This window comes from Psittacula echo, assembly GCF_963264785.1.
Source record: "Psittacula echo genome assembly, chromosome: 3".
Classification (NCBI taxonomy): Eukaryota; Metazoa; Chordata; class Aves; order Psittaciformes; family Psittacidae; genus Psittacula; species Psittacula echo.
The window spans coordinates 49,893,560-49,919,659 of NC_137736.1; the positions used below are offsets into that span (position 1 = coordinate 49,893,560).

General features: G+C 39.0%; 1 protein-coding gene across 2 annotated transcripts in view; it reads right to left on the reverse strand.

Moving 5' to 3' along the window:
• The window catches only part of FRMPD4 (FERM and PDZ domain containing 4), a gene marked incomplete at both ends in the record, with an annotated part of 301,819 nt that overhangs the window by 17,491 nt on the left and 258,228 nt on the right, over positions 1 to 26,100 (reverse strand). The window contains 3 exons of one of the 2 annotated variants that reach the window (XM_080612877.1): positions 2,215 to 2,322; positions 3,525 to 3,629; positions 12,536 to 12,581. In XM_080612877.1, the coding sequence (XP_080469003.1) occupies positions 2,215 to 2,322; positions 3,525 to 3,629; positions 12,536 to 12,581 (259 nt within the window). Of the gene's footprint in view, positions 1 to 2,214; positions 2,323 to 3,524; positions 3,630 to 12,529; positions 12,582 to 26,100 lie in introns of both variants that reach the window. The other variant, XM_080612876.1, reaches the window with a different exon arrangement.

Consider the following 26,100-nt stretch of genomic DNA (forward strand, 5'->3'; position numbering starts at 1 on the left):
ATTTAAAAACAGTTTCACATTATGCTGGTGAAAAGATTGAAGCATTTCTACCCATCCAAAAGATTTCTAGGTATACATAAGTATCCAGATGGATAGGGCTTACTAAGAGATCATAATGAATAGTAATCCAAGTGTTTTAACATAATTTAGGAAGATTGATTGATCAATTACAGTTTGTTTATGGAAAATCAATACCAAATTGGTGGAATGATGAAAAATATATGGAGGAGGATGGAAACAACTCTGTGCAACATAAAGAATTTAAGACTAATGTATTGCAAGAAACCACTCTGCATAACAGAGGTTAATATTACAGTATTCTGACTAATGGTGAATATATTGTTTACGCATTAAATCTACTTTCATTTATGCTCTATGCTCAAAGACAAAAGGCATAACAGTAACATGAAGAGGCATAATATTACATGTAAGTTTTTAAGAGGGGCCAATGATGGCACCGTTTTTGGTTAGCTGCCATGTTTTTTGCTAGCCTATACTATGCTAGCTCAATAACTCAGCCCTGGTGCTACCTCCCAGGAATAAGGAAAGCAAGGACTGTAGATAAGGCACTGGTTGCACCCTTGTTGTTAAGTGGTGAGTTACAGGACTGCTAGGGGTGGAAAAAAATCTGCATTTGCCTTGACTCAACTGCGGCACATCTTCTTCACCTCAGTTTAAGAAAAGCACACCTTCCCACACCTGCCCATCTACATATCCCTCCCTACCAAGGAGGAATATACTCACACAGACATGCAAGAATATACAGCTGTGCAGGCTACAGGATATATAACTGCCTGAATTAGATGCAAAAGAAATTAATCCTACAAATAGTGAGAGTGACTAAGTTCAAAGCAGGCTTACAACATTAATACAGCTAGGTTGCTGAGCCCACATGGGCATCTGTACAAATGACTTCAAAGATATATGGTCTTACAGTACCTAACACACCCATGACAGAACTACTGAAAACTATAGTAATGTAATGGCCAATGACTGCCCTTTGGAGGCAAAGTGTCCTGGAACAGGTTGGTTGTTTTTATGCTCATTAAAGAAAACAGTGGAAAGTGAGCTTATTGGCCTCAGAAGGGTGTGGAGACCTCACTATCCACGTGAATAACGTCTCCTGCTTCTTCACCCAACCAAATCATGTGGACTCCAGGAATTTAGTATCCCCTGGCTGTAGAATGGAAGCCTGTATCTGTTACCTGCACTCTACTTATGCCTAAGCCATATATATGAATTATAAACGGATATTGCAGCCCATTTTTAAATGTAATTTCAATACCTGTTTTGCCTTGAGACTGAAATAAATTTCCTCTTGTTTAACGTACTAAATCACTGTCCTTGCTATTCTAACCAATTGAGCATACTGCTGAACCACAGTGAGCACAAAATCAGCCTTTCTTCAAATATTTATAGCTTTACAATCCCCTAAAAAGAGCAAAAGCTGGCAGTCCAGCAAGAAATTGCATCCTTAGCCTTCACTGATCATTCCCACCCGTGCACCTCTCTCGTCCCAGTGTCCCAAGCATGCATGCTACTGGGCAGCGAACTAGATTTGATAACCAATTTTTGTTAAAAATAGCTCACCCAAACAAAAGAGAGACTAACAGCATGCCCAACAGCACTACTTGTGCTGGTTAAGGCTCCAAGGCACATACAGACACCAGTAAAGTCTCTAGTTTAGGAACCTACAAGGAATAGCACCGGAGACAATTCCTAGCAGTCTCAGTTGTGTTCCAGGCCTTAGCCTCTTTATTTCTGTATGTGAAATGTGCTATGGAAAGCACAGAGGGCATTACACTGAGACTAGCAATTTATCACCAGCATAACCCTGTAATATCACATCCCGAGTTCACTGGATGACAAGCCAGATGATATTCAATTAGCAACCAACATCTTAATCTTCTTAGTTCCTGACTTTTGCTGACAAATCATGCTAGTACTTGGCAGCATATCAAAATGATAGAACCACACAATTTTAATTGCATTCCAGGCACATTAAAATGATCATTTCTACTTCTTCATTGACAATACGTTTTTAGGAGCAGAGAAATGGACCAAACCCTCATTATTTCTGAACTATGAGTCCAGCTCCATGAAGACACCACTAATGTTGTTCTTAAAGCATTCCAAGTAAATTATAATTACTGAAGATCTTGAGAAGAGTTAACTGGTATTCTTAGCATTGCACACCAAGGTATATCTGCCTACCTTTATGGAAGTGCTGCAGTCAAAACGGAAAGATTTGGTTTGTCCATTTTCAAGGTACACCTTCAGAACATTTGGCATGAAAAGAAGTGAATTGTCCTTAACTGTTTCCTGCCAAACAAATCAGTGAATCAGATTACAACACGTAACAAGGGAAATCTAAATGTTGTTCTATAAAAAATGACATAATTCAGATGGATAGGTAACAACTGAAAAGGTGTTTGTTGGCTCAAATGGAAAGCAGAGTTAGCACTGCTCTCCAAGTGTCTACCCATGCTAATTACAGCTATACTCTATAGGTCTCTTTCCCGGAAAAAATATAGCTATTCACATGCATTTTATGTCTGGCTTGGATTATTTTCTTTCCCTAAGTTCTAGCTCATTGGCAATAAATGCTACCTCTAAAGCATTTAAAATAAAACAGAAAAACAGATTACTGCTTCTCTGAATATTGTGAGCAATTTAGTGTCATCAGTCTACAAAACAGGAACTGCAGATCCATTATTAAGAATTACAATCAAGATATTTTACATTCTCTTTACAGCTGGATATTAAATGCTAATATCTGTCATCATTTAAGAAGAGTAATATATAACATTGTACTTAATTGTGACAATTCATAACAAGGATAGTAAAATAAATCAGTAAAAGGTAGGAAAATAAAGCTTTCTTGCTTGTTTTCTTTGTTGGGTTTTTTTGGGTTTGTTTTGTTTTGTTTTTAAAGCAGAAATTGCTTTATTGCTTTTAACAAAATGCAATATCAATTTATGTTTTGAAGAGAGCTGGATAAAGACATTGGTGTGGAACAGTATTCTGGCAAATTATGAAAATGAGCCAGGAGTTCAGTGCCTCTCAGAGGAAGGCTGAGTTTGCCTGAGGGCTGGAAACAACAAGTTCAAATAGATAAAAACAAATTTTAAATAGGTCTGTAAGGTAATGTTAGTTCTGTTTTCCTGACATGCTACTTCTTTTGAGTTTATGGGTTTTCCCACTACAAAATTACTCTCAAAAAAAAAAAAACCACGCAAGCATTATCAAGACTATAAAGACAGACATACATGTGCTATCACCACAAAATTCATTTGCTAGCATTTTAATTTTATTTTAAGAAGGGACAATTTTTTTTCCCAATATTATGGGCTCAGTGGACTTTAAAAACATATCTTATGGAAACTTCTGAAACAGAAAACTCCTTCCCTTTGCAAGCCTACAGCCACTGGTCCTACCATATAATTCCCTTGCTTTACAGTCTTGAGGTGTACCTTTGGATGAAATGCTCAGTCCTTCCTCAGTTTAAATAGTGGAATACTCACCGACACCTGGCCATTGATAATTACTTCTTCTGAGAAGCGCACTTTGACAGGATTGGACTTCAATCTTGCCTTTTTTGCAGCACTAATAAAAGCTGATTTAGGAGACTGGAAGGAAAAATGATGACAAAACATATCACATACTTTCAAGTTCAAACTTTTCTTTCTTTTTTCAGTTATTCCCCTGTTTTTCACACGCTGGCAGCTCCATGTACACAGCAGCACTGCATACTGAAGAATGGAGATACAGTCAAACCATAATGCTTCCCGAGACAATACATATGTATATATATAAAAGGAATCACTGACGCATACTGCACATACTTAAAGCTACCCCACTGTCAGACTGGAGTGATGAGAAGGGCTCTCAGTGTACATATGAAGTCCTTGCAGTGCTTCCCCAATGACTGCTGTCAACCAAACTGTTTGCATGAACAGACAACAACCAGTGACCAGCCAGTGACCCTTCAAATACTGAACGGATAATTTTTTGCATAATCCATGGTCCACTAGATATAGACACACACACAGCTTTTGCCAAAGAATTGTCAGAGTTCTCCAAGTGAAGTGGCATTTTCACTATTTTAACTCACTTCAAACCACAGGTTAGAAGCACCAAAAGGCATGTGCACCATGCCAGCAAGTTTCCGCTGAACATACCCCCTTCATACACCCTCTGCAAGGCTTGCCTTCAATAGATTAGACACTGTGGGACTTCATGAATTAGAAGGCTATAAATGTTCCTAGTTTTCTTCTGGGACCCAGTTGACTTTTGCCTATTACATTATTCAATGGACTCACCTGTGATCAAGTGTTCAGCCCTTGGAAATAAATTTCTCTCCCCATTTGAAGAGTTTGACTAACAACCTTTTTTTAGTAACAAATTCAATATTCACCATCAGTGGGATTTCCATTTTCAGCAGCAGAAGCAAAGCAGTTTTATTTTCAAGTCAGTTACAAACACAATGCTTCTGGCATTGCCTAACTCCATAACCGGGATAATGGACAATGGAAGAAATTCTGGCTGTGGCTGAAAATCAGTGGGCTTCTTTGGGTCAGCTTTTGGTCCATTGTTTTGGTATAATGTGACTTAAGATCTTCAGAATCATATTCTAACTCCCGAGAAGTGGCTTTACCAGTTTTGGATACTGAAAAGACTAAGGCATGTTGGTTTGCCACTGAGAAATAAGTGCAGACATCAGTTATGATGATCCAGGAAAAAATTCCTATTAGCGATGCGGCATGACAGCTTGTAAACACAGAAACTCTTGTCACCATCACTCAATTTTTGACTCAACTAACAATCTGCAGGAGTGATGGAGTAGTCCAAAGCCACATGCTCTTGTCATTTCTGAAACTGCCTTAAAGGTTATCTTTTTTTTTTTTTTTTTTTGTGATGAAGAAGCTTTTTTCTAGTAACTAGCAGGAAGAAGTCTCTAGCTTATTTCTGTATGCCACTGATTTATTATCACTTTGAAAACATGGTAACTGTTACCATAGGCTCAGTATCAACCAGTGAACAGGGAATGAAAGATGCCACATTCTCCCAGGAAATATCAGAGCCATCCGATAACTCCTGGAGCACAAAATAGAACCAAGAAATAAAAATAGATGCTTCTTCACTTTTACAGTTCATTCTTTCAGCTATGACCATACATCTTTTTAATCAGTAACAGTAAATGACAGAAAATTCAATACCATGATCAAACCAAGCTCAGCTTCCAAAGCCAGTGCTGAAAAAAGCAGATTTGAAAGAACCACCGAAAAGAAAAAAAAAATGTTAAAAAAAAAAAAAAAAGTTGATGTCTCAGGATGGGGGACCCAAAATGCTTCTTCAGCAAGAAGGGGCAACATGGAAACACTGAAGAAGCATGCTTACATATTGTACTCTAACGATGAATGCCTAGAAAGGCACAGTATACCATACTAGTACAATTAATATGACAATTCTACAAATGCCTTTTCTAATATCCTTCCTCTACATAGTCCCTTTTTGCTGTGTGTAAGGCGGATAATCTATATGGCATGCAAATAAATCTTGCAACTTGCTGATTTCCACTGCCACAGGGCAGCACTGCTATAGCAGTAGGCTACTGCTTCTCCCTTGCAAGGAGAAAGGGGAAAAGGGTGGCTTTCACTTACTCTTCTTGCTGGAAGAGGCTTTTTACAGTTTGCTCCTATTCCATGATTGCCAGTGAGTCACCAGTCTGGCCCCTGTTTACAAGCAGATTGCCAATTTTTTTCCAGATTCTGACAAGGTTCTCCCCATACAGCAAATCTGGCAAACTGCTGCATGGCTCTGTTGTGCTCTAAAACCTCTCTATAACTCTTTCTTTTCCTTTCGATGCCTCAAAAGTCACCTGCAGCGGGCATAAACACTTATGTTATTGCAAAAATGTGATAGCAGAGCCCAACACAACTGAATGATTTGAATATACATGAGTTCCCAAGAATCCCACTGGGACACGGGGTTTAATGTACATATTGCATAGCCAAGGAAGCACACCACGATCTGCCATAAAACATGGGGCTTCCCTCCCTTCCCATGTCTGCTGTGGGAATGTGGTTAGAACTCTGACCCTGGATGAGCCTGGAAGCAGACTGCATTCTAAAAAGCTTCAAACTATGAAGTAGGGGTGTAAATAAAACTAGAACAGCTGTGCCAGGTATTTGGGGGAACATTCTCTACTGGTTAAATGTTTGAGTAGTGGCACAGCTTTTGCATTTAACTGCACCGTATCATTGCTCCTACTTCTTCATCAACTTGGCACTTGACGTTTTGTCATTAAGAAGGGAAATGTTCCAAAAGAGTGTGGAAAATACCTAGGAAAAACAGTTGGGTTTGAATGTTTAAACTTGCTTTTCTAACAAAGCATCAGCAAGATGATATGCTGCTCTATTCTATTTTAATGTCTTCAGGTTTGTAGGTGAAAAATGCTAGCAATTAACAATCCTCAGAGTGCCAGATTCATTTGTTTCTGGTACTCTTTTAGCCAAATGGAAGCCTCAGTTAATGACCTTAAGCAGGAGGTGTTTACACTGATGTAGAACATTTTTCACTGCAAGTAAAGTATTTGCTTTGTCACAGATAAAAACAGCTTAGTTAGAGTGACTGTTGCAAAATGAGGGGACACATTTTAAAAAGGAGTAGAATTATTTCAAAAAACCACAAACTTCACACTGCGTGACCTAAGCACTGTTTCCTGTTAAAAGTTGAAATTTCTCAGGTTCTTAACTAATATGTACTTGTTTACAAAGAATCCAGTAAAAATTCATTTGATAATTTCAGCATTACTTGGAGAAACTGCTATCAGGAGAAATGAAGTATTGCATAGATATTTGCTTGGAGGAGATGATAGTGAAGACTGAGACTGTCCTTTGAACCCTACTTACTAGGGACTGCAATCAATGGGCATCCCATCAGCAGGGTCAAAACATGAGAAATGCTGTATTTTTCTTATTTTCTGGACTTTCCAAAATTAGATCCCACTTTTGTCAGCATCATTACAGCAGGTCGTTTTTTGATAGATCTTAGAAACAATATCCTACATTTTGACAGAAAAGGGTAAAAGCCCCTTTGAGTGCTCTTGCGGGCAGAGGTGCTGCAACAACAAAACCTTTACTCACGCTCAAGAAAAAGAAGGATTCAGCATTTAGAAGAGCATTAGTGTAGTACTGAGCTACTATAAAGAAGTTAAACAAGACAGCAGTGTGGCACAATCATAAGGTGAAAAGAAAACCTACTTTGTGACAACAAGTGTAAAAATCAGACAGATATGCCACAGTTTTAAACAGTTACAGATTGTACATATGCAATAAATTTTAAGCTGCTACTTAAAATCAGCCATCAGTTTAATATGAAATATTACGTTAGGAAATAAGGGCAAAAATTGCATGAATGCAAAAATGTGTTCACTTTTTGGTCCATCCCTGAAGGCAATTACATGAGACAAAATTTAGCAGCAAATAAAATATGAATCAGAGGAAGAATTAAATTTATTAAGTGTAACAGTACATAATGCCAAAGGCAAACTAAATACTGCCATTCATAGGTGTGAGAGAGGCTGAAACAACTACACTGGCTCACAAGAGCATTGTAGAAGGGCAAGTAGGGTCACAGAAGAAATAATATGGAGAAGTTTTACTGTGCAGTAACTTATAATAACCATAGGGCACTGACAGGTCATCATCAGGAGTATTTCTTTGTTCAATTCTTGGCACAAATTTCATCGCTGAAATAGCGGTCAGATTTGAGTTCTGTCTTAAAAGTTGATGACATATCATAGACAATTATATTTTACTATTTACATTATTTATATTTTACTATTTTTAGATGGTTACCACAGTCTGATGGTTGGTTACATATGTGCATAGCATGTACCTGTAAGATGGGGAACAGCAAAACCTTACTTTAATGTAGGCACTGAGAAAATCCAATCCATTTCAACTGTAGTCAGTGACAGCCTGGTTTACTGTGATTGTCTCAAAACCGTAAGTGAAACCACAGGTCAGCTTCAGACACCATGGAACACGCAGCCATTTCAACTCATCTTGTGACTAGACGGGCCTGGGCTATCTTCTCTGTTTATTAAACATGGAGGTGCTCCATAAAACCCCCTCCACTAGCCTTTTGGGATTCTGCTTCTCCAAAGTTCAGGCCTTTGCATTCACGGATTACTCCTTTACATTCATGATTACCTCTCATACAGAGGTTACTGCTCATAATCAAGTGAAGAAAAGTACAAGAGATCAGACATGCCATGCTACTTCTAGCCCTACAGCTCTGCAAGGATGAGGACCTTTGGGAATCTTCACACCATACAAACCCAGGCTAGTAGTACCATGAAGTACTGTATGAATGATAATGTACCTGAGAAGGGATAAAGGACTAATGAAGGAAAAGAGACCTAATGGCCCCTGAAGAGGAGGGGAGGAAAGGGAGAACTACAAGGAGAAAATGGTGGACAGGGTGAAGGGCAGAGGGGCTCTTTTCCACTTTACTGAAACAATTAACATGGAAGTTCACGCTGAATTTTCTCACAGTCTTTCTGGCCAAAAATGCATGCAGCCCTCTTAGGCCTCCAGGAAGAAAGCTCAGGAGGAGCAGCGCTCACTGGGATTTGCACCACACACAAATTGAAGAAGAAAGGATGCACAGCACAGGTCTGACATGAGAACAATCTGCTTCAAACAGCAAAGATGTGTTGAATAGTGGCCATGGACAAGCCAGCACTTTCAGGAGGCAGTTCAGTGATGGCAAGTTTGCCATTAATCACACCGTGATCATATCCTGTGTAGGATTAAAGATACGTATAGAACTGCCCATGCCAAAAAGCTGAGGTGGAAGTTACACAGTGGAAAGGGTCCTCAGGATGACTGTAAAAAATATACCTGTTCAAAGAAAAAAGCTGTAATTTCTACACAAACTTCAGATCTTCAAGCAATCAAAAATAATCTGATTCAAAATGCTCATGTCTGACTTCCAAATGATTTCTTAAACTACATATTGGTAATCTTTTTCACTTTAGATTTTGAAGTCTTTGTGACAGCCCTCTTTCTTTTTTATATCCTTTACAGCCACAAGTCTAGATATGGTAGTTGCTGCTATTACTCGACTCCAGAAGGCAAAGCAGCATGAAAAATACTGTGAGACTCTCCATGTTGCCACAATCATTACAATCCATAAATAAGTGTTATTTATTGTAGTTTCTCTGCAAACATTTTGTCTCAGACATGTAACTGTTATAACAAGAAGCATCTCTTTCAAAACAGAAAAAGATCTTATCCTTTTTCCATTGCAGAACTTATGCACAGCTAAATTGACATAGATCTTAGTTGGGTCTGGACTACATCCAAGGAGTTTAATAGATTAATTGTGAAAGCAATCTATCAAATGATCTCTACACATAAAATCTGAACAGATATAAAACCAAGCAAGTTATTTGATTTGAGTAATGCTTAAAACTTAGTAAGGTAATAATCAGAATAATAGTCCATTTACAGAACAAAATAATCAGAAATGATAATCAAATGCTCTATTTTCAGAAATCAAAACTCTGAACTGCTTGAACTACTCTAGCTGTTCAGTGACCTCCTTATGAGCAGTGGTGATATGAACCTAGCAGAGATTTGTAGATTGATAGAAAGAAAAAATTAGCCTAATGCTTTGGTTTGGTCCTAAGTAAAATTAAATTTTAATGAGTTTAAGCATTTAACAAAACTGAATGCACTTAAGCAAAACTGATCCACAAAGCTTTCAAGTAGTACTAAGTGAACTACAGAGTACTATAAATTTCGATTATGCCTACATTCACCTGCACTCATAAAGCATGGTTACTTGAAAGCTTGAAAACAAAGCACACTCTAAACAGCCCAAATAAAAACAATTAAGAAACAACATTCCTGTAATCCTTCTTGGCAGATACTTTTCATGCAACGACAGAACGAAAAAGGTTCACCATCAAGAAATGGGATCAATGAAATATTAGTAAAGATGTATTTCTGCCAAGAATGGGGAAGAAGTTCATTCTGTTTAAAAGCTCTTACTTTTCCATTGTCTGGTTTCTACTTCATCTTCCCAGTTTTACTGGCAAAATAGTAACAGGAAAAACGGAGGAGGCAATATTAAAGAAAAGGAGAGACCGCATGTGCATCATAATCTTTGAAGAGATAAACATTGTTTCCAAAGCATAAGACAAAATGTATTTGCCAGAAGACCAGGACAGATACATAGCCCATGTGCAGCAACACCCAGGATGGCAGAGCTGAGTGGGATGTCACCTTACAGACTCAGGCACTACTGACAGTATGGTTGTGGCAGTATGCAGGCCAGCGTGGGCCAGGTGTTCAAGGCAACTCAGGAGAACCCAGGAAACTTCACAGTCCGGGGTCTGCATAAACTGAGGGACCCTACAATGCTTCAGGGCTCCAACTTGATCACACACCCTGGCAGGATCCCAACTGCTCCCCATCCCCATATACATATACACATATACATATACATATACATCCCCATCCCTATATACACCTTCACTTCCACTGCAGGAAAACTTGGGCTTGAAAGTAAGCGAAGGATGCCATGAAACGGCAAGACCCTGGCCTGGACAGGTAGGGACAATAACTGCACAAACCAGAGGAGATCTACAGGATGCAACAGCCTTGAAGCTGAGGTTACCTAAGCTCATCCCTGACTTCAGAATAAAAATGGCTAAATTAAAGCTAGCCCTCATATGCATACATCAATTACATCTTTTGACTGCTCTGTGGACATTCCTGGGCAGACAATCTTCATGCCTATGGGGAGATAAAATATCCATCACCCCCACGGTAGAGCAGGGGTCTCTGAGCAGCATGCCAGAATGGGGCAACACAAGTACACGTATATAATAAACACATTAGCCCAAATGGCTGACATGACAGCAGTGTTTCATTGCCATTCCTAGTTCAGTGACATGTAGAGGTACGTCAGTTTTGGTATAAGGTTTTGCTGCTACATAATGAGAGGAGCAGAAGGTTATGACTTTCCTTCTTCTCCAGGTCAAAGGCTGGAGGAGGACCACACTTGTGCTGTAAGGTCTTCCACTGAACATGGAGAGTACAGTTAATTTGGGTTTCAGCTTCCTTTATATTCAGTACATACAGGCTTGCTCTTCTGCTAGCAGTACAGTGAACAACACAGACAGGTAGTGCTACACTCTTCTGTACACTTTTAAGGGCTACACATACCTATACCAATGCATGTGCCCTTTCTTCACCTGACATTTAAAGAATGAAGCCTGCCAACAGCTGAAATAAGGCAACCAGCATAAAAAAGGCAAGTGTGTTAGAATTTCTTTTCCCCAATATTACATATATTCTCTGTGATCAAAACCACTGCCTATAATCCAGTAAGTTTTAAAGGCAGTTAGGCTTCTTTGCTTTGTCAGACAATGCCTGCATTTTCATTTAAGGTAGTTGACCAGATCCCAGCTCACCTTCTTGCTAGTGGTCTTAATGCATCATGGCAGCTCCTGCCTGATTTTGCTGCAGAATGTGTACTTTTCCCTCATGATTTAGTTGGTGTGCTTTTAGAAAAGGCACAGAACCAGCACAACTACATGGTCACCTCTAAACTAGGCAGAAAGGCTAAGCCACACAGCACTGGCCATGTTGCATTTGCAAGATGTGTATTTTGGCAGCTTCATCAGATAGACGTATTTTCACATCTTTGTGTCAAATCCATCTCACTTCTTATTCTTGGGTGAAGAGGACGCAATTATCCCTTGTTTATCGAAACTGCTGTGTGTCAGGCCAACCAATAGGTTGCTGAATGGACGTGTTGAATCTGAAATCACTTCTGATGCATGGCTGAGGCCCCTCAGCAGCCTTCACGGTATGCATGACTGTGAATGGGAATGTGTATGGGAAGAGGAAGAGGGGCTTCTGCCCCCAGCTTGACTTGCCTCCTTTTTCATGGGAGATGAGTTTGAGCTGACAGTTCAGGAACCCACTCATGCATATCACTGAGCGAGGTGCAAAGGCATATCACATCAGCCAGCTCCGAGATGAGCTGCAGCTCTCTCAGTCCCTTCATGCCAACCTCATGCAATTGCCTGCCTGTATCTTCTCTCTCCCCACCTCCACACACCCTGCACTACAGATGCAGATAGAACTCTCCTTGCCTAAGGTACAGCTGGTTTGATATAGCACATAACTCTGTGGGACTGAGGCAGAATCAAGAAAAAAACAAGAGCCGCAACAGGACAGAAACTGAAGCATAACTGAGAATCCTGCTTTACCTATCTTCCAGGTATGAGCTTAAGGATACGGTTATTACTTAACTTGCTAATGCAGTTTTTGAAAACAGGACACCATAACGCAGTCTTAACCATCATCTTTAAGAGACACAGCCCTTATCTCACTTACTTCTTTTTATTGCACAGATAATGTAGAAACACAGACATAATATAGGCAGGAAAGAAAAATAGCTGCTATGTTGCTAGGAAACTAATTCAGAAAACACTGACGATACTTACAGGGTAAGGTTGAACAACAGTAAGGAGAATTGATTCTTTGCAGCTTCTATGAAAAGAAGAAGAAAAAAGAAGTAAAATCAAGTAAATATTCATACTTTTATTCACTACAGATAATCAGCTTTTCTTTTCATGGAGAAAACTGCAGTAATACGGAAAAATGTTTATGACATTGACATAGCAGAGAATTGCAGAGATTAATAATATGCCAAAATAACAATGAACGTTAAAACCCAAGTTTTTCCCATTCTGAAACATCGAATTGACTTAACTTTACCGTTTATATTATGAAATACTTGCTTCTTTAGTGAGAATGGTATGCTGAAATAATGGTTTTCTCCAGCAAGAATGGAACATTTGATTAATCCTATCAATTCAGCATCTATAGAGTACAAACTTCTTTCACGTACTTTACAAATGCGAGTCAGATTTTATACCATTTAGCTCTAGTAGACTTAATGCCAAATTTATATCAAGATAGCTGTGTTCTCAGAATGAAAATGAGGACAAAATTTAGCCCCCATTTCTTCTCTAGTACACCTTCATAAAAGTTTAATATTTGGTGAATACCCCCATCAGAATTTTTGTTTTTACAAGACAGATAATGAAAGATTTTTTTGTTTTCAAATTGAACAGCTCTTCTTCAGGGTGAAACTAGTAAATAGAAAACCTATAAGCAGCTCTAAAAGTCCCCAGCTGATTTACAAGATAAGGAGCAAAAAATTATTAGGAATCTTGATATGATCAAGTTGTCTAGACAAATAACAAATGTATATTATTTTGACTACTGGTGGGCAGTTTGCGGTGGTGGATAATTGGGGAAAACTAAGGCTAAAGTAGCAGAAGAAGGAAGAAAAGCCAGAGTCAATATCTCTTATTACATTGTTGGTCAGATGGCTGCTGAGGGCAATATTAGCTAAGAAAAGGCCAGTTGCCATTTTGTTGAGATGGAGTTTTTTTTCAGTTGGTTTTACTACTTTCAAACCCAATTAATTGCTTGATGTGATTTATTGCCTGGCTAGGTGAAGTGCAACAGATTTGGCATGCCTGACCTGTTCAGCAGAACTAACTAATCACACTGTACTGGTCTCATACACTGTCACCTTATATGCATATTCACACCACTGATAAAGCCTTGAATCATGCAAGGAGCAAGGTGTGACCAAATATCCCCTAACTAAAAAAGAATTTGTTAAGCTTCAATTTATACTCCTCTTATTAGATACTTATATCATTACACTAAAAGAGGATTCAAAATTATTAAAAATAAAAAAAAATAAATAAAGGAGTTTTCAAAAGGAGGGATTGAAGGCTTTGGTTGCTCGTCCACGCTTGAAACAACAGAAATAAAATTAAGTTTGAAAGTTTTTTTTAAAAAAAGAGGCACTACATATGGTGAAAATTAAATATGCTGCCACAAACCAGTGTAATTTTATCCCCTTTAGATATCATTATAGATACTTTAAGGAATTTTCCACTATTATTTTTCAATTCAATAAAACACGTTCCGAAGTTAAACTCCAGAAATTATTTATTCAATCATGTAACAGCCTTTATCCACATTGCTCATATTTCTGAAAATTTACAGTTTGTTTTTAAGGTCTGTAATATACAGTTTTGGAAATATCCACAATTATTCTTTATTTATTATTCTCTACTGTTATTCTTGAAGAGTTTATAACTTATAGTTTTGTAAAAAATACAGTCTATTTTGGCTAACAATGGGATTCCTTCTCCTTTTTTTCTATTCTGCCTGCCACATTTTTGGGAATCGGAAATGCATGATAAGAAACATAATTCACTTCAGGAATCTCACAGTCACATGCTATCCACATCTATCTGATTTGTTACCTCGATATTAATCTAGGCATACAAGTAGACAGAAAAGTCCATGCTTGTTAGCTATGGGATTAACTGCAGCTCTGGGATAACTACTCCATGCCCAACTGACCTCTTCAATTACTTTCAACCCACTAATTTAAGTTTCTTGTGAAACATGAGATTACCACCACCCCTGCCCTACTGTGCTCTGCCTGCCTTAAGAGATGCGCCTTTAAAAGAGAAAATCAGCTTCTCCTGAAAAAGGTTTTCAGCTCTTCCTTATTCTTCGATTAAACCTGTCCGGGTGCCAATGTAAGCAAGATTCATTCTAGACTAACAAGAGCTTTCTTACACCAAAAAGTCAAAAGTTTTATTTTGGGGACAGGACTTTCTTAGAGGATAATCATTTGCATTGGAAGGATGCTAGACCATGGACCATTCATTCAACACCTGAGACTATAGGAAGGCCATTTGGAGTATCTGGATCCAAGCATGTTACATGTACACAAAGCTAGTGTCAAGCACACATACAGTCCCCTTATTATAAGTGAAAACATTTTCTGTAAAACCCATGCTATATACAAAACACAGCACAGTTACAGGAGAAATAAATGCTTAATCAGCAGCTTTTTGATCTGCAGTACTCAGTCACAACTCCATCACTTATTTTAAAACCTTCTCAACTCATGATGACAAAACTCTATACCACAGCACATTACTTTCTACTTCCAATATGGTTAGCAAATCCTATATGTCTAAATGACAACCCTTGCACAGTGCTGGAGACTGTCAATCATACCATTTATGCTTACTTATATATATATTGTCATCATAATTATATATATCCTGAAAATGGAAAAACAATGGAATCACCTGATCATGTACTGTGAACTCTAAGTTTTATAGCTTAAAGGTATGTATAAATATGTCTATGTGTGCCAGTAGAACATGTAAGCAGTTTAGATTAGTTACATAAACTAGATATGTCAGCACACTTCAATGTGAGCTGTTTCTTTTAAACCACTTCTATAAAAACTCTCTTGCAGTCTTACTTTCTCCCTGGTATGTCTTTCTGCCTTTAAGAATGTGACAAAAACAAAAATAAAAGAGTATATATTACAGATACTTTATTACCTTTCATACTCACTTAACTACAACCTAATTATTTCTCTTTCAAATCCACATATTTTTTTAGAGTTACTTAAGAGCAAACACATGGAACTCCAAGGCTGGACAACACCTGCAGACCTTCTGAGTGCTCTGCCATCTGACCAGCTAACACCAACACCACAATAAAATATCATGATGTTTCTTTCACTTCCTGACATTGGAAGCAAATGGTGAGAACAAGGCTTAAATTTGAAAACTCCACTGGGAGTTTCAGCAATTTATCTCTCTGTCCTTCCCTGTGCCCCATGTCATGCTTTTATCTGTTCTCCCTAGTCATTACAGCTACTTAAGCTGTAACAAGGACAGAATATAGATAGTTTGAGAATCAAATTAAGGTGCATTATAAAGGTTAAAGTTGTATTACTAAGTATCACACATCAGGCTACATGAGGCATTATCATTCAGCTACAATGCCAGCTATTGACTTTATCTGCGAACTTACAGTTGGAAATCTCTGTCTCTCTTCTAATTCTTTCTAATTGGAAGAGAGGAAGGCATGTGAGGGCGGTCGAGGGCTATAGGGGGGACTCCCAATATATAAACCATACAGAATAAGTGGCTCTGTTCTTAGTATGCATCCTACAGCAAATATAGCCTATGAATAAAGAGAAAATATGTTACCTGTACTCAAGAACTGAGACTGGAAAATTATTGTATACCCTAATTTAATATCTTTTAGCAATTTTACATATTAGAGGAGTACTTTGTTTCTGTATAAGTGAAGACGAACAAATTAGAATTGACATATAACAAATACTATAATTTACAGGGAATATAATTAAGAAAAATCTTTCTCTTAACCACAATACCCCTGTTTCAATCATACTGAACACCAAATTCTGAAACTCTTGTTTTGAAATGCCTTGTTCATTGCTATTTCAGGATTCTCTGTTTCCCTTTGGGTCTTGCTATTGACAAGAAAGGTCTGAATTTCCAAATTATGGAGTGTGATACCATGATTTGCAGCATGCTTCACACTACATTTTTGAAGCAAGGACACAAAAATCAGTGGGTCAAAACCTAACTACAAAATGTAACAGGTTACTTCAAATGCCCTGTTCAAAGGAAAGTGGAGTTGATCTTCAAATGCCCTGTTCAAAGGAAAGTGGAGTTGATCTTCAAATTCTAGCATCTAGGCTAGAGAAAAACAATTCAGCATTTGAATGTCTTTCATTATTATGAAGATTGTGACAGTCATAATGAAGAAAGTGTGTGCAAAGTCACTCTACTGTAGTACATTAAAAATTATTTCAAAAGGATCATTTTGATTTGAGCTGTATACACGTTTTTACATAAAATCTGTTTTACAGAAGTTATTTTCACCTAGGGAAACTCCAAATTTCATTTCTACAGATTTCTATCATGAACAACAGTTATAGAATCATAGAACAGTTAGGTTTGGAAAGGACCTTAAGATCATCTAGTTCCAACCCCCCTGCCATGGGCAGGGACACCTCACACTAAACCATGTCACCCAAGGCTCTGTCCAACCTGGCCTTGAACTCCACCAGGGATGGAGCATTCACAACTTCCCTGGGCAACCCATTCCAGTGCCTCACCACTCTCACAGTAAAAGAACTTCCTCCTTATATCCAATCTAAACTTCCCCTGTTTAAGTTTGAACCTGTTACCCCTTGTCCTGTCACTACAGTCCCTGATGAATAGTCCATCCCCAGCATCCTTATAGGCCCCCTTCAGATACTGGAAGGCTGCTATGAGGTCTCCACGCAGCCTTCTCTTCTCCAGGCTGAACAGCCGCAACTTTCTCAGCCTGTCTTCATATGCAAGGTGCTCCAGTCCCCTGATCATCCTCGTGGCTCTCCTCTGGACTTGTTCCAACAGTTCCATGTCCTTTTTATGTTGAGGACACCAGAACTGCACACAATACTCCAAGTGGGGTCTCACGAGAGCAGAGGGGCAGGCTCATCTCCTTCAACCTGCTGGTCACGCTCCTTTTGATGCAGCCCAGGATACGGTTGGCTTTCTGGGCTGCGAGTGCACACTGAAGCCGGCTCATGTTAAGTTTCCCATCGCCCAACACCCCCAAGTCCTTCTCTGCAGGGCTGCTCTGAATCTCTTCTCTGCCCAATCTGTAGCTGTGCCTGGGATTGCTCCGACCCAGGTGTAGGACCTTGCACTTGGCATGGTTATTGTGGAAAAGGACAATTTGTCCCAGAGATCCACCTAGATTTATTTCCAGGGCTGGAGACATCTTGGAAGGAACTTGGTGGGACAGAGTTTACCCGTCTTAACCCAGCATTACCACATCCTCTGTGATTATCACATAGCCCCCTCCACCAGTGTGCCTCTGGGTCTTCCAGTGATGCAAACCTGTCTGAGTGAACTAGGGTTTAATAAGCTAGCAGACAGGCACCCATGAAACAATGCAGAGGGATAGGGTGAGAGAGCTTTTAAGAAGACTGTGCCTTTCCACAAGGCTATTTTTGCACAGGAGAAGCAGTGCTGTGCAACCACACGTACACACACGCTAAAAGCACACGCAGTCCAGCACCTCTACGCTGAAAAACTCCTCTAGCAAGAGCCATGGCATGTGGAGCTCTTCCCTTTCTGTTTCCAAAGGTGACACTGGAGCACACAAACTACAGGCAAAATTTCCATGGCTCAGTAGGTTCTAAGTGAGAAGTAAAATAGACTAAACCAGGCTGGAAGCCATGCTACTGCAGGCAGATTGCTTTGACCTCTTGATTGCATCTCCCCATAGATGAATGTTGTCGTAGCAGCAGGTGAAGAATCTGACCTCTCCGAGCCTAGAAAGAGGATATTTTCCAGTCACAGAAAATTATACTTTCTCAAGAGATTGTCAATAAATGGTGCAAGAACGGCTTTGAAGGGTGGCAGTGTGATTTCAGTCTGTGCCTGTTCAGCTGGCTGCACTGACATCTGGAAGTCTCTCTGAAGATCCTGTACACAACTAGAGATGGACGTTCCTGCCATCATGCTACACAGACAAGGCAGGGTATGCCACATGTGTCATTACATCCCGAACTCCATCTCAAGAGACAGTTGCAGGAGTGCAACAGGCAAGAAATGTAGCAAAGGGCTCATGAAATAGGGTATACTACTACAAAGGTGAAGTGTGAGATCCCAGTTTGGGGAGGAAGAGTAACATTGCATGGTATATAGATAGAGAAATGGGACATGAGGCCAAGGCCTTGATTTTGGGGACAGAAACAGGAGGAACAACCTAAGAGATAAATGGGAACATCAGTTTAGATGCTGTTTTTTCTGGGGATGACAGAGCATAGGACACAAAGCCCATGGCATTCAGGTCTTATTTTTGGAGACAGGGAAGGTGTATTGGAATCCCTGGCATCAGAAGGCAGAGGGAACACATTTAGAAATATGGTGGATGCTTCTTCTGCTGCTGTTAACAGTATTACCTGCCCTTGGTCTCACTATCAATGCAGTGAAATACTCTTGACATCAAAGCAACTTCAACTTGTGAACTTCTGAACCCTACAGCTTAATTTGCATAGCCCTGCTGCTTCGCAAGGTCCTTAAAATTTAAGTTTGCCATTAAACACGTGAGGACTTGCTGTGGCAGAAGCAATCTGCACAAGAATCTGGGAATTTTATAGCATTACTGTTCAAACGTCTAAGCTCTAAAAACTCTGCAAGTAATGGATGCTTGAAATGACCACTGCCACATAAAATATAAAACATATAAGCACAAGATTATTACTGCACTGCAGGATCAAACAGTAGCCGAAACAGAGCTGAGAGAAAAGATACTCTGATTTGAACATAAATAACTTCAATAATAGCATACAGAAAATTACTGTCAAAGCAAATAGCGCTTTATATAAATGTTCACTTTTTTAAAGGTCTGGCATGGTGTGAAAGTCAATCTTTAAAACTGTCACAGCCTGCAGCTGGTACTAATTGGAACCCTTGCTGGCGGTCTCCATAAGGGGCCCAGGAGCAAGCGTGCCTGCAGGCTGTATTATGCTTGCTTCCTCTGATAGAAGTGGTTCCTTCATATCATGGCTGTGGCACACTGATGAGCTTTCATACAGGAGATGCCATTTCAGATGCCTCTGCAGTAAAGGCTTTGAGGATAAAAAAGCCTCCCATTCTATAAGGATGTCTGTCTGTCAAGCTTTCATATATACTAAATTCCCTCTGTTTTCTCCTTTATCAGCACTGTGGCAAGGTGAGCCCTATAAAGAAGCTGTTCTTGATTTTCAGTGCTTTATGAAGACCTATATTTACCTCTAGCCAAAATAATCCTCCTCTGCACAAATACCCAAAGTTGTCCAGTTGCTTATATTCTCAACTTTAAAGCTATTATCTTTGTAACTGAGTCATCAAAATGGTAGTCAAACACAGTAAATACCTGTGCATGCTGTAAAAGAGTGCATTGGTAAGGCTGCTTGACTATCAACAGCAGCGTTACACATCTAACTGCTGAGCAATGTTACTTGCATTGCTCTACCAGACAGTGTCTTACCAGCTCCTTCTTACTACACTTGCCCTCAATTAATTCTGGAGTGCAGCTCTTAATATCAGTATGTTGTGGTTTAAACCCTGTCGTCAAGTTAGCCACGCAGTCTCTCTCTCACTCCCCCGTTCCCGGAGGGATGGGAAGGAGAATCAAAAGAATGTAACTCCCACAGGTTGAGATAAGAAGAGTTTAGTAACTAAGGTATAACACAAATCATTACTGCTACCACCAATAATCATAATGATAAAGGAAATAACAAGGAAGAGAATACAACACCTCACCACCCGCCGACCGATACCTCGCCCCCACCCAGCAGTGAACTAGCCCTTCCAGGTAGCTCTCAGTTACCTCCTGGGCATGACGTGCTGTGGTATGGAATACCTCTTTGGCTAGTTTGGGTCAGGTGTCCTGTCTCTGCTTCCTCCTGGCTTCCCCTCCTCCCTGGCAGAGCATGAGACTCACAAAGTCCTTGGTCAGACTAAACATTCTGACCAGCACCTAAAAACATCGGTTTTATCAGTGCTGTTCCCAGGCCGAAAGTCAAAAACACAGGGCTGAATCAGCTACTAAGAAGGAGAAAAAATGACTGCTACTGCTGAAGCCCGGACACAGCAATATGCAGAAAACTCTTCATTGACTGAGCCACCTTCCTTAGGCAACCGTTTTCCTGCTTGGTGGTGTCCCTCAGCCCCTGAGAGGGGTTAAACCTCAAAACACAGTACAGGACAAACCAGGAGTTACTAACACAGAGTTGTCTACTCCAACAGAATCAGTATGCGCTTGTTTTGGCCAGTGTGAAAACGGAGAGCCAGATGGGCATGCATATATATCTGATAGACCGAGACTTTCACCAAGTCCAACTGTTAGCACGCTACTGCCACACGATCACAGCATAAATTACTTTATGCTGCATGAAGATGCCATACTGCCAAGGAGAAAAGTGTAGCGCTTACTCCCCTACTAATTATTTGTTCAGCTGTGCTTTTCTAATTAGTCTTTCTGCACATTAGTTTTAAAGGTTCAAAGACAGATAAAGCAGGATAATATTGGTCTTTCAGGTGACTCATCCAGGCCAATGTTTCAGTGCTAGTTTTCCTATCATTAACTGCCGAAGCCTCAGAAGCTCTGAAGAGAAGTTAATTCTCAATGTCTACTGAACAAAGTATAATATAAGCCAGCCCCAAGATGTCTATTGATGAGACATCTTCAGGAATGGTGCTAAGGATCTGCTATATAATACTGTCAAAGTAAATTATTTACAGAACAGGGTGGTCTTACCATGAAAAGGGGAGTTCTACTCTCCTGAAAATTTTCTTCTTTATTTGTCAGACTATGTTGTTTCCATCCGACTGCAATGACTTCTAAGTGCTTTGAGCCAGCCCTTTCAGACAGAGTGAGCTAAGTGCAATGCTGTTTTCACATTCTGCACTGTCCACATGCAGAAGCTGGCAGGCATGCAATGGCTGGCAACTGCAGCCATGACTCAGGTAGGTTAAACCTATGCATTCAACTTGAGGTCACTTATGTTTTGCACTAATGTACTTACTGAGGACTTCCAGGAACTTGGACTGTACTGAAACATCAAGGTCGCGGAATGAAATGGACAACATGGTAGATTCTAACCTTTCACAAAATCCAACCCAGTGCTGACATGACAGATTATGCTTTGAAATAGTGGCATGAACCAATTCTCTGGTACAGCTACCAAAGACCTAGCAATGATTATGACATCTACTTTGATTATTCCATCATTTCTTAACTTTAACCCTCAAAAACTGAGCCACCATGGCTCAGTTACAGCCGCATTCATGGTCACAGCAAAATCTAATTTGAGAAAGGCTTCTTATCTTCTAATTTTCTGTAAATGAATCTGGATATTCAAACTGGTTTCATTTATCTAGGAGAGGGAAAGAAAAGGACTACACCACCTTGAGTGCATTTCTGTATAGGTCCCACATGTTCCACTACATTATCTGAATTAGATGATGAGAGGCTTTATTGTGCATTACTGAATCTCCAGCAGTTGCTTAGACATCTTGATGCAGTCACATAGCCACTTGAATTTTTACTTCAGTAGTGGAAACAGACAAAATAATGAAGCTTAGATGACTGAAGAAAATAATGAGGTAGCTTTCCAAACCCTGAAAATTTGTGTTGTTCCGTTCACTCATCTCAGTGCAAAAGACAGATCGAAAGTATGATCTAGCAATTGAAAAGTATGTTTCAGAGAGCAAATGTAACTCCAATATTCACATAATCAAGCCTTGCTGGTTTCTTTTTTATTTTTCTTCCAAAGAGACACCATGCAAATTTTCACTTAGGAAAGAAATTCCTTCTTCTACTGGTTTATTTTTAATGTATTGTTTTGGTGATACTACCTTAGAAAGTATCAGTCATTCTTTACTTAATTTTTTTTTTTTTCCTTTAGTCTGGCTGCAGAACTCTCAAACCCCATGGGAAGGGAAAGTTTTAATTTCATCTATGCTGAGCTACTTCTCTTTGTTTTAAGTGCCAGAACAGCATGCTCTTGGTGAGGACATTTGGACAATGAAGGAAAAAAAGAATAAAAGGGAAATAACAATTCTTTGAATAGTCACACAATATCAGGGAAAAATTCAGTGGCAAAAGGCCGACAGCTATGGTGACGGTTTTACAATACACTAAATCAGGCTTCCAGTACACAGAGGCTTTCAAGGCCAGGCTGAATGTGGTTCTGAGCAACCTGATCTAGTTGAAGATGTCCCAGCTCATTGCAGAGGGTTTGGACTAGATGGTCTTTGAAGGTCCCTTCCAACCTAAGCTATTCTAGGTTCTATCAGATTGAAAAATCTAGAGACATGAGCTGCACAGCTCTGGAGCAGTGTATGAACAGTGTCTACCAGTATCAGAGTGCTCAGAAACTTCAATAAAACAGATTTTATACATGATCAGCTATTGTCTTTCTTCAGCAAATGCCATAAAGTTAGCACAATAATCTACAAAAGCTTCATGGCACATATAATGGTGAATTTCACAGAAATTTAACTCCATGCCCAGGTTGAACTACACTGGTGATTGAGCAAGCAAGGTGCAGCTCTGCTACCACAAACCACAAAATGAAAGTTGGACTGACTAGTAACTGTCTATGGCCACAATGACATGAAAGAATGTGAAGACAAATGCACTTGCTGTGATGGTTACAGCATCTTCTGGCAGCAGGCAAAGCAACATTGCTGCCTTCCACAATGAAACCCTGCCTCTAGTGGGGTTCTTTGCCTATCAACTCTTGACAAAAATTAGGCAGTAGATATACTGATATTAATATAATGTAAATATTACTTTGTTAGTTCTTCTAATCTTTCAACAGTCTCCCCCTACCTGATTTTGGTCATAGATGAACATACATTGGACAGAGAGTAGATTTACTGTATATACTGGTGCAGTACCTTGCAGTTAAGTTTGATCAATCCAGATAGTATGGCAGTTAAGAGATCAATACAAACAGCAATTCAATAAAATGCAATATCTAATGCATCTAAAGCCAAACACTATGCCAATGAATTAAAATAATCACTGGTATAAACTTGCTATTCCTCACCTTTAAAAATAAGGAACTGAAATAAAAGTTTAAGATATCAGAAACTGTAGAGGAGTTAGATATTGAAGACGATGAAAGATCACTAAAGGTGAGAAAATATTAAACATATTTTCATTATGTGACAAATTAGCCATAATCTTTTATGATCAGAGCTTCATTTTCGTTTGACTGAAGCATTAGAAATCATTACAGCTGCTATTCGTAATCTATACAGCACAGACATTTCCACTTTCAGGTTAGGGCATTGTGTATGAAGTAATGAAAAGTCAGGCGTTCACATGCATCCCTCATTCCTGCAGCTATCCAATTTTTTCTTTCCCTTAGTGCTTTTCAAAAAGCAGAAGATCAGATAAAACTTGCTGATTAAACTTTAAATGCTTTCGGATCATCTTGTTTTAGAGTTATCTGAGCTTTTATTAATAATGCATAACATTCACATAGGACTATTTTATGTCAGAAGTCAAACTCCTTCACAGAATTTAATTTAGCTCTAAGTAATACAGCCAATAAAGAAAAAGAAATTAAGAAGTGGAAGATACATTCATAAATGAGATAAAGCTCTTGAATTCTGAAGAATATAATATTTTCAAGCACTATGTTATATATTGTTCTCAGTTCAGTATTACTGGGTTTATTATTGTTCCTTAACAAAAACAGTGATTCAAAAAGTAAATGGTACTTTTCTTTCAGATGCCTGAACACTATTATTATTGCTTTTAAATCTTACGTGCTTTTTTGGAACTGGACTATCTGATCCAATCTAAAAGCATCTCTAGTCTTTGTTATGGAACACGTTGTTATTACTATGTTTTAAATAATTGAAGATTGACAGAAATAGTTTTAAGAAATAAATGTTCCAACAAAAGATTCATTCAATTTCTCACCAAGAGAAGTTTCAGTTGTCAGTGTCTTGAGTTTTGTGGGCTTATTATTATTACTATTTCTATTATTGTATCTGCAAGGTTAGACAGTTCATGGATACGGAGTTGCAGAGACTAATACAGAATGATTTTTGTTTACTGAGTCTGGAGTAGAAAGCTGATTGGCTGGATGCCAAAGACATATCCATGTGTCACAGAAGCAGTATAAGTGACGGCAAATGTGATTTCATAATGATTTGGCTGGGCTGCCAAAGAGGCTAGTCTTCTTAAGCTATCGTGCATGAGACACAATAATTCAGATAGCAGCAGTCCTGATGTTCAAACTGTTTAACCATATCTGTATCCCAAAACATCATTTAATATAATTAAGGTGCAGACTGATATGAAGAGAAATTGAGTCGGAACTGTTGCCAGCCAAGTAAGCTTGCTTCAGTTAAGTTGCATAAGTTGTTAAAAACTCCTGCCATGGATATGTACCATTATCCAGAACATTTAAAATTCAAAGGCTCACACTCTTTTTTTTTTTCTCTTTTTCTAAGGATTTTTGTTTATTGTGCTAAAATCAATAAGGTATGTCTCTGTGCAACCTTTCAAAATCATATTGTTAATTTTCATCTAATACATCTAACTATTTATGCTGGTTAACTCAATTATGCATTTACACTCTTATATGTTTTATTTTTTCCCCTTTTTTTTTTAGTACAACTATATAATTTGTTTTACGTTTTCTGTGAGACAAAGAATAAATAATACACGTCTCACTGAAAAGTTAGAATACAAATGTACGCTGAACATATATGTGGTCCTTAAGAAAAAGCTTAAATTACACTTGTAAAGAAATCCTTCCTTGATAAATACAAAATTATTGCAAAATATAAAAGGCAAAGGAATATATGAAAAGGCGAGAAGAAAATTACTCTGTGGATGCAAACCAAGCATGAAATGCTGAATGGCTGCATCCACATCCACACAGAAAATGAAGATATTAATTGCAGTGCAGTTGGATGCACCAGTGCGAGCTTTAGTCTAGATATGATGGGTAACAACAGTCGTAAAAATATAATGCTTCTCCCCTCATTATCAGTTATACCCCCGAAAGAGACCACCCACACTTGCAGAGCCAAGCCGGTGCTTCGTTATCTATACCAGCCAGATTAAAGTTCACTTGAGGATACGATTTGCACATGTGCTGCACTGAGGCCAGCCCCAGCCCACTGCTTCTGCAGTGCTGCCACACTCTGAGCTGCAGCAAAAAAGAAAAAAAAGGGACGAAAATTAACCAGTTTTATCACTGTCCTCTCCTGCTCCTTAGAAGCTGTGGGTAACAGTCAGGACTGAAGAGAGGGACAGCAAAACGTCTCTCTGCTCTTTACAAAAATGATGAGGGGGAGGAGAGAAGCTGTTCGTGGAGGAGGCAAATACATAAACTCAACATATAGTTGCAGCCAGAAGGTAGTAGGAGGGAAAATGGATATTGGTATAGTGAAGAAAGACGAGAGGGTTGATTTCATGTTACTTGCTAAATTAATTTTATAGGTATTTTCTAATTAATTTATCCAGTATACTTGTATATTTTTCAGCTGGATTTACATCCCTTGTGGCTTGACAAGGTGCTTGTCTTCCTGGAGAGTGCTGAGCCCCACTGCAGACAATA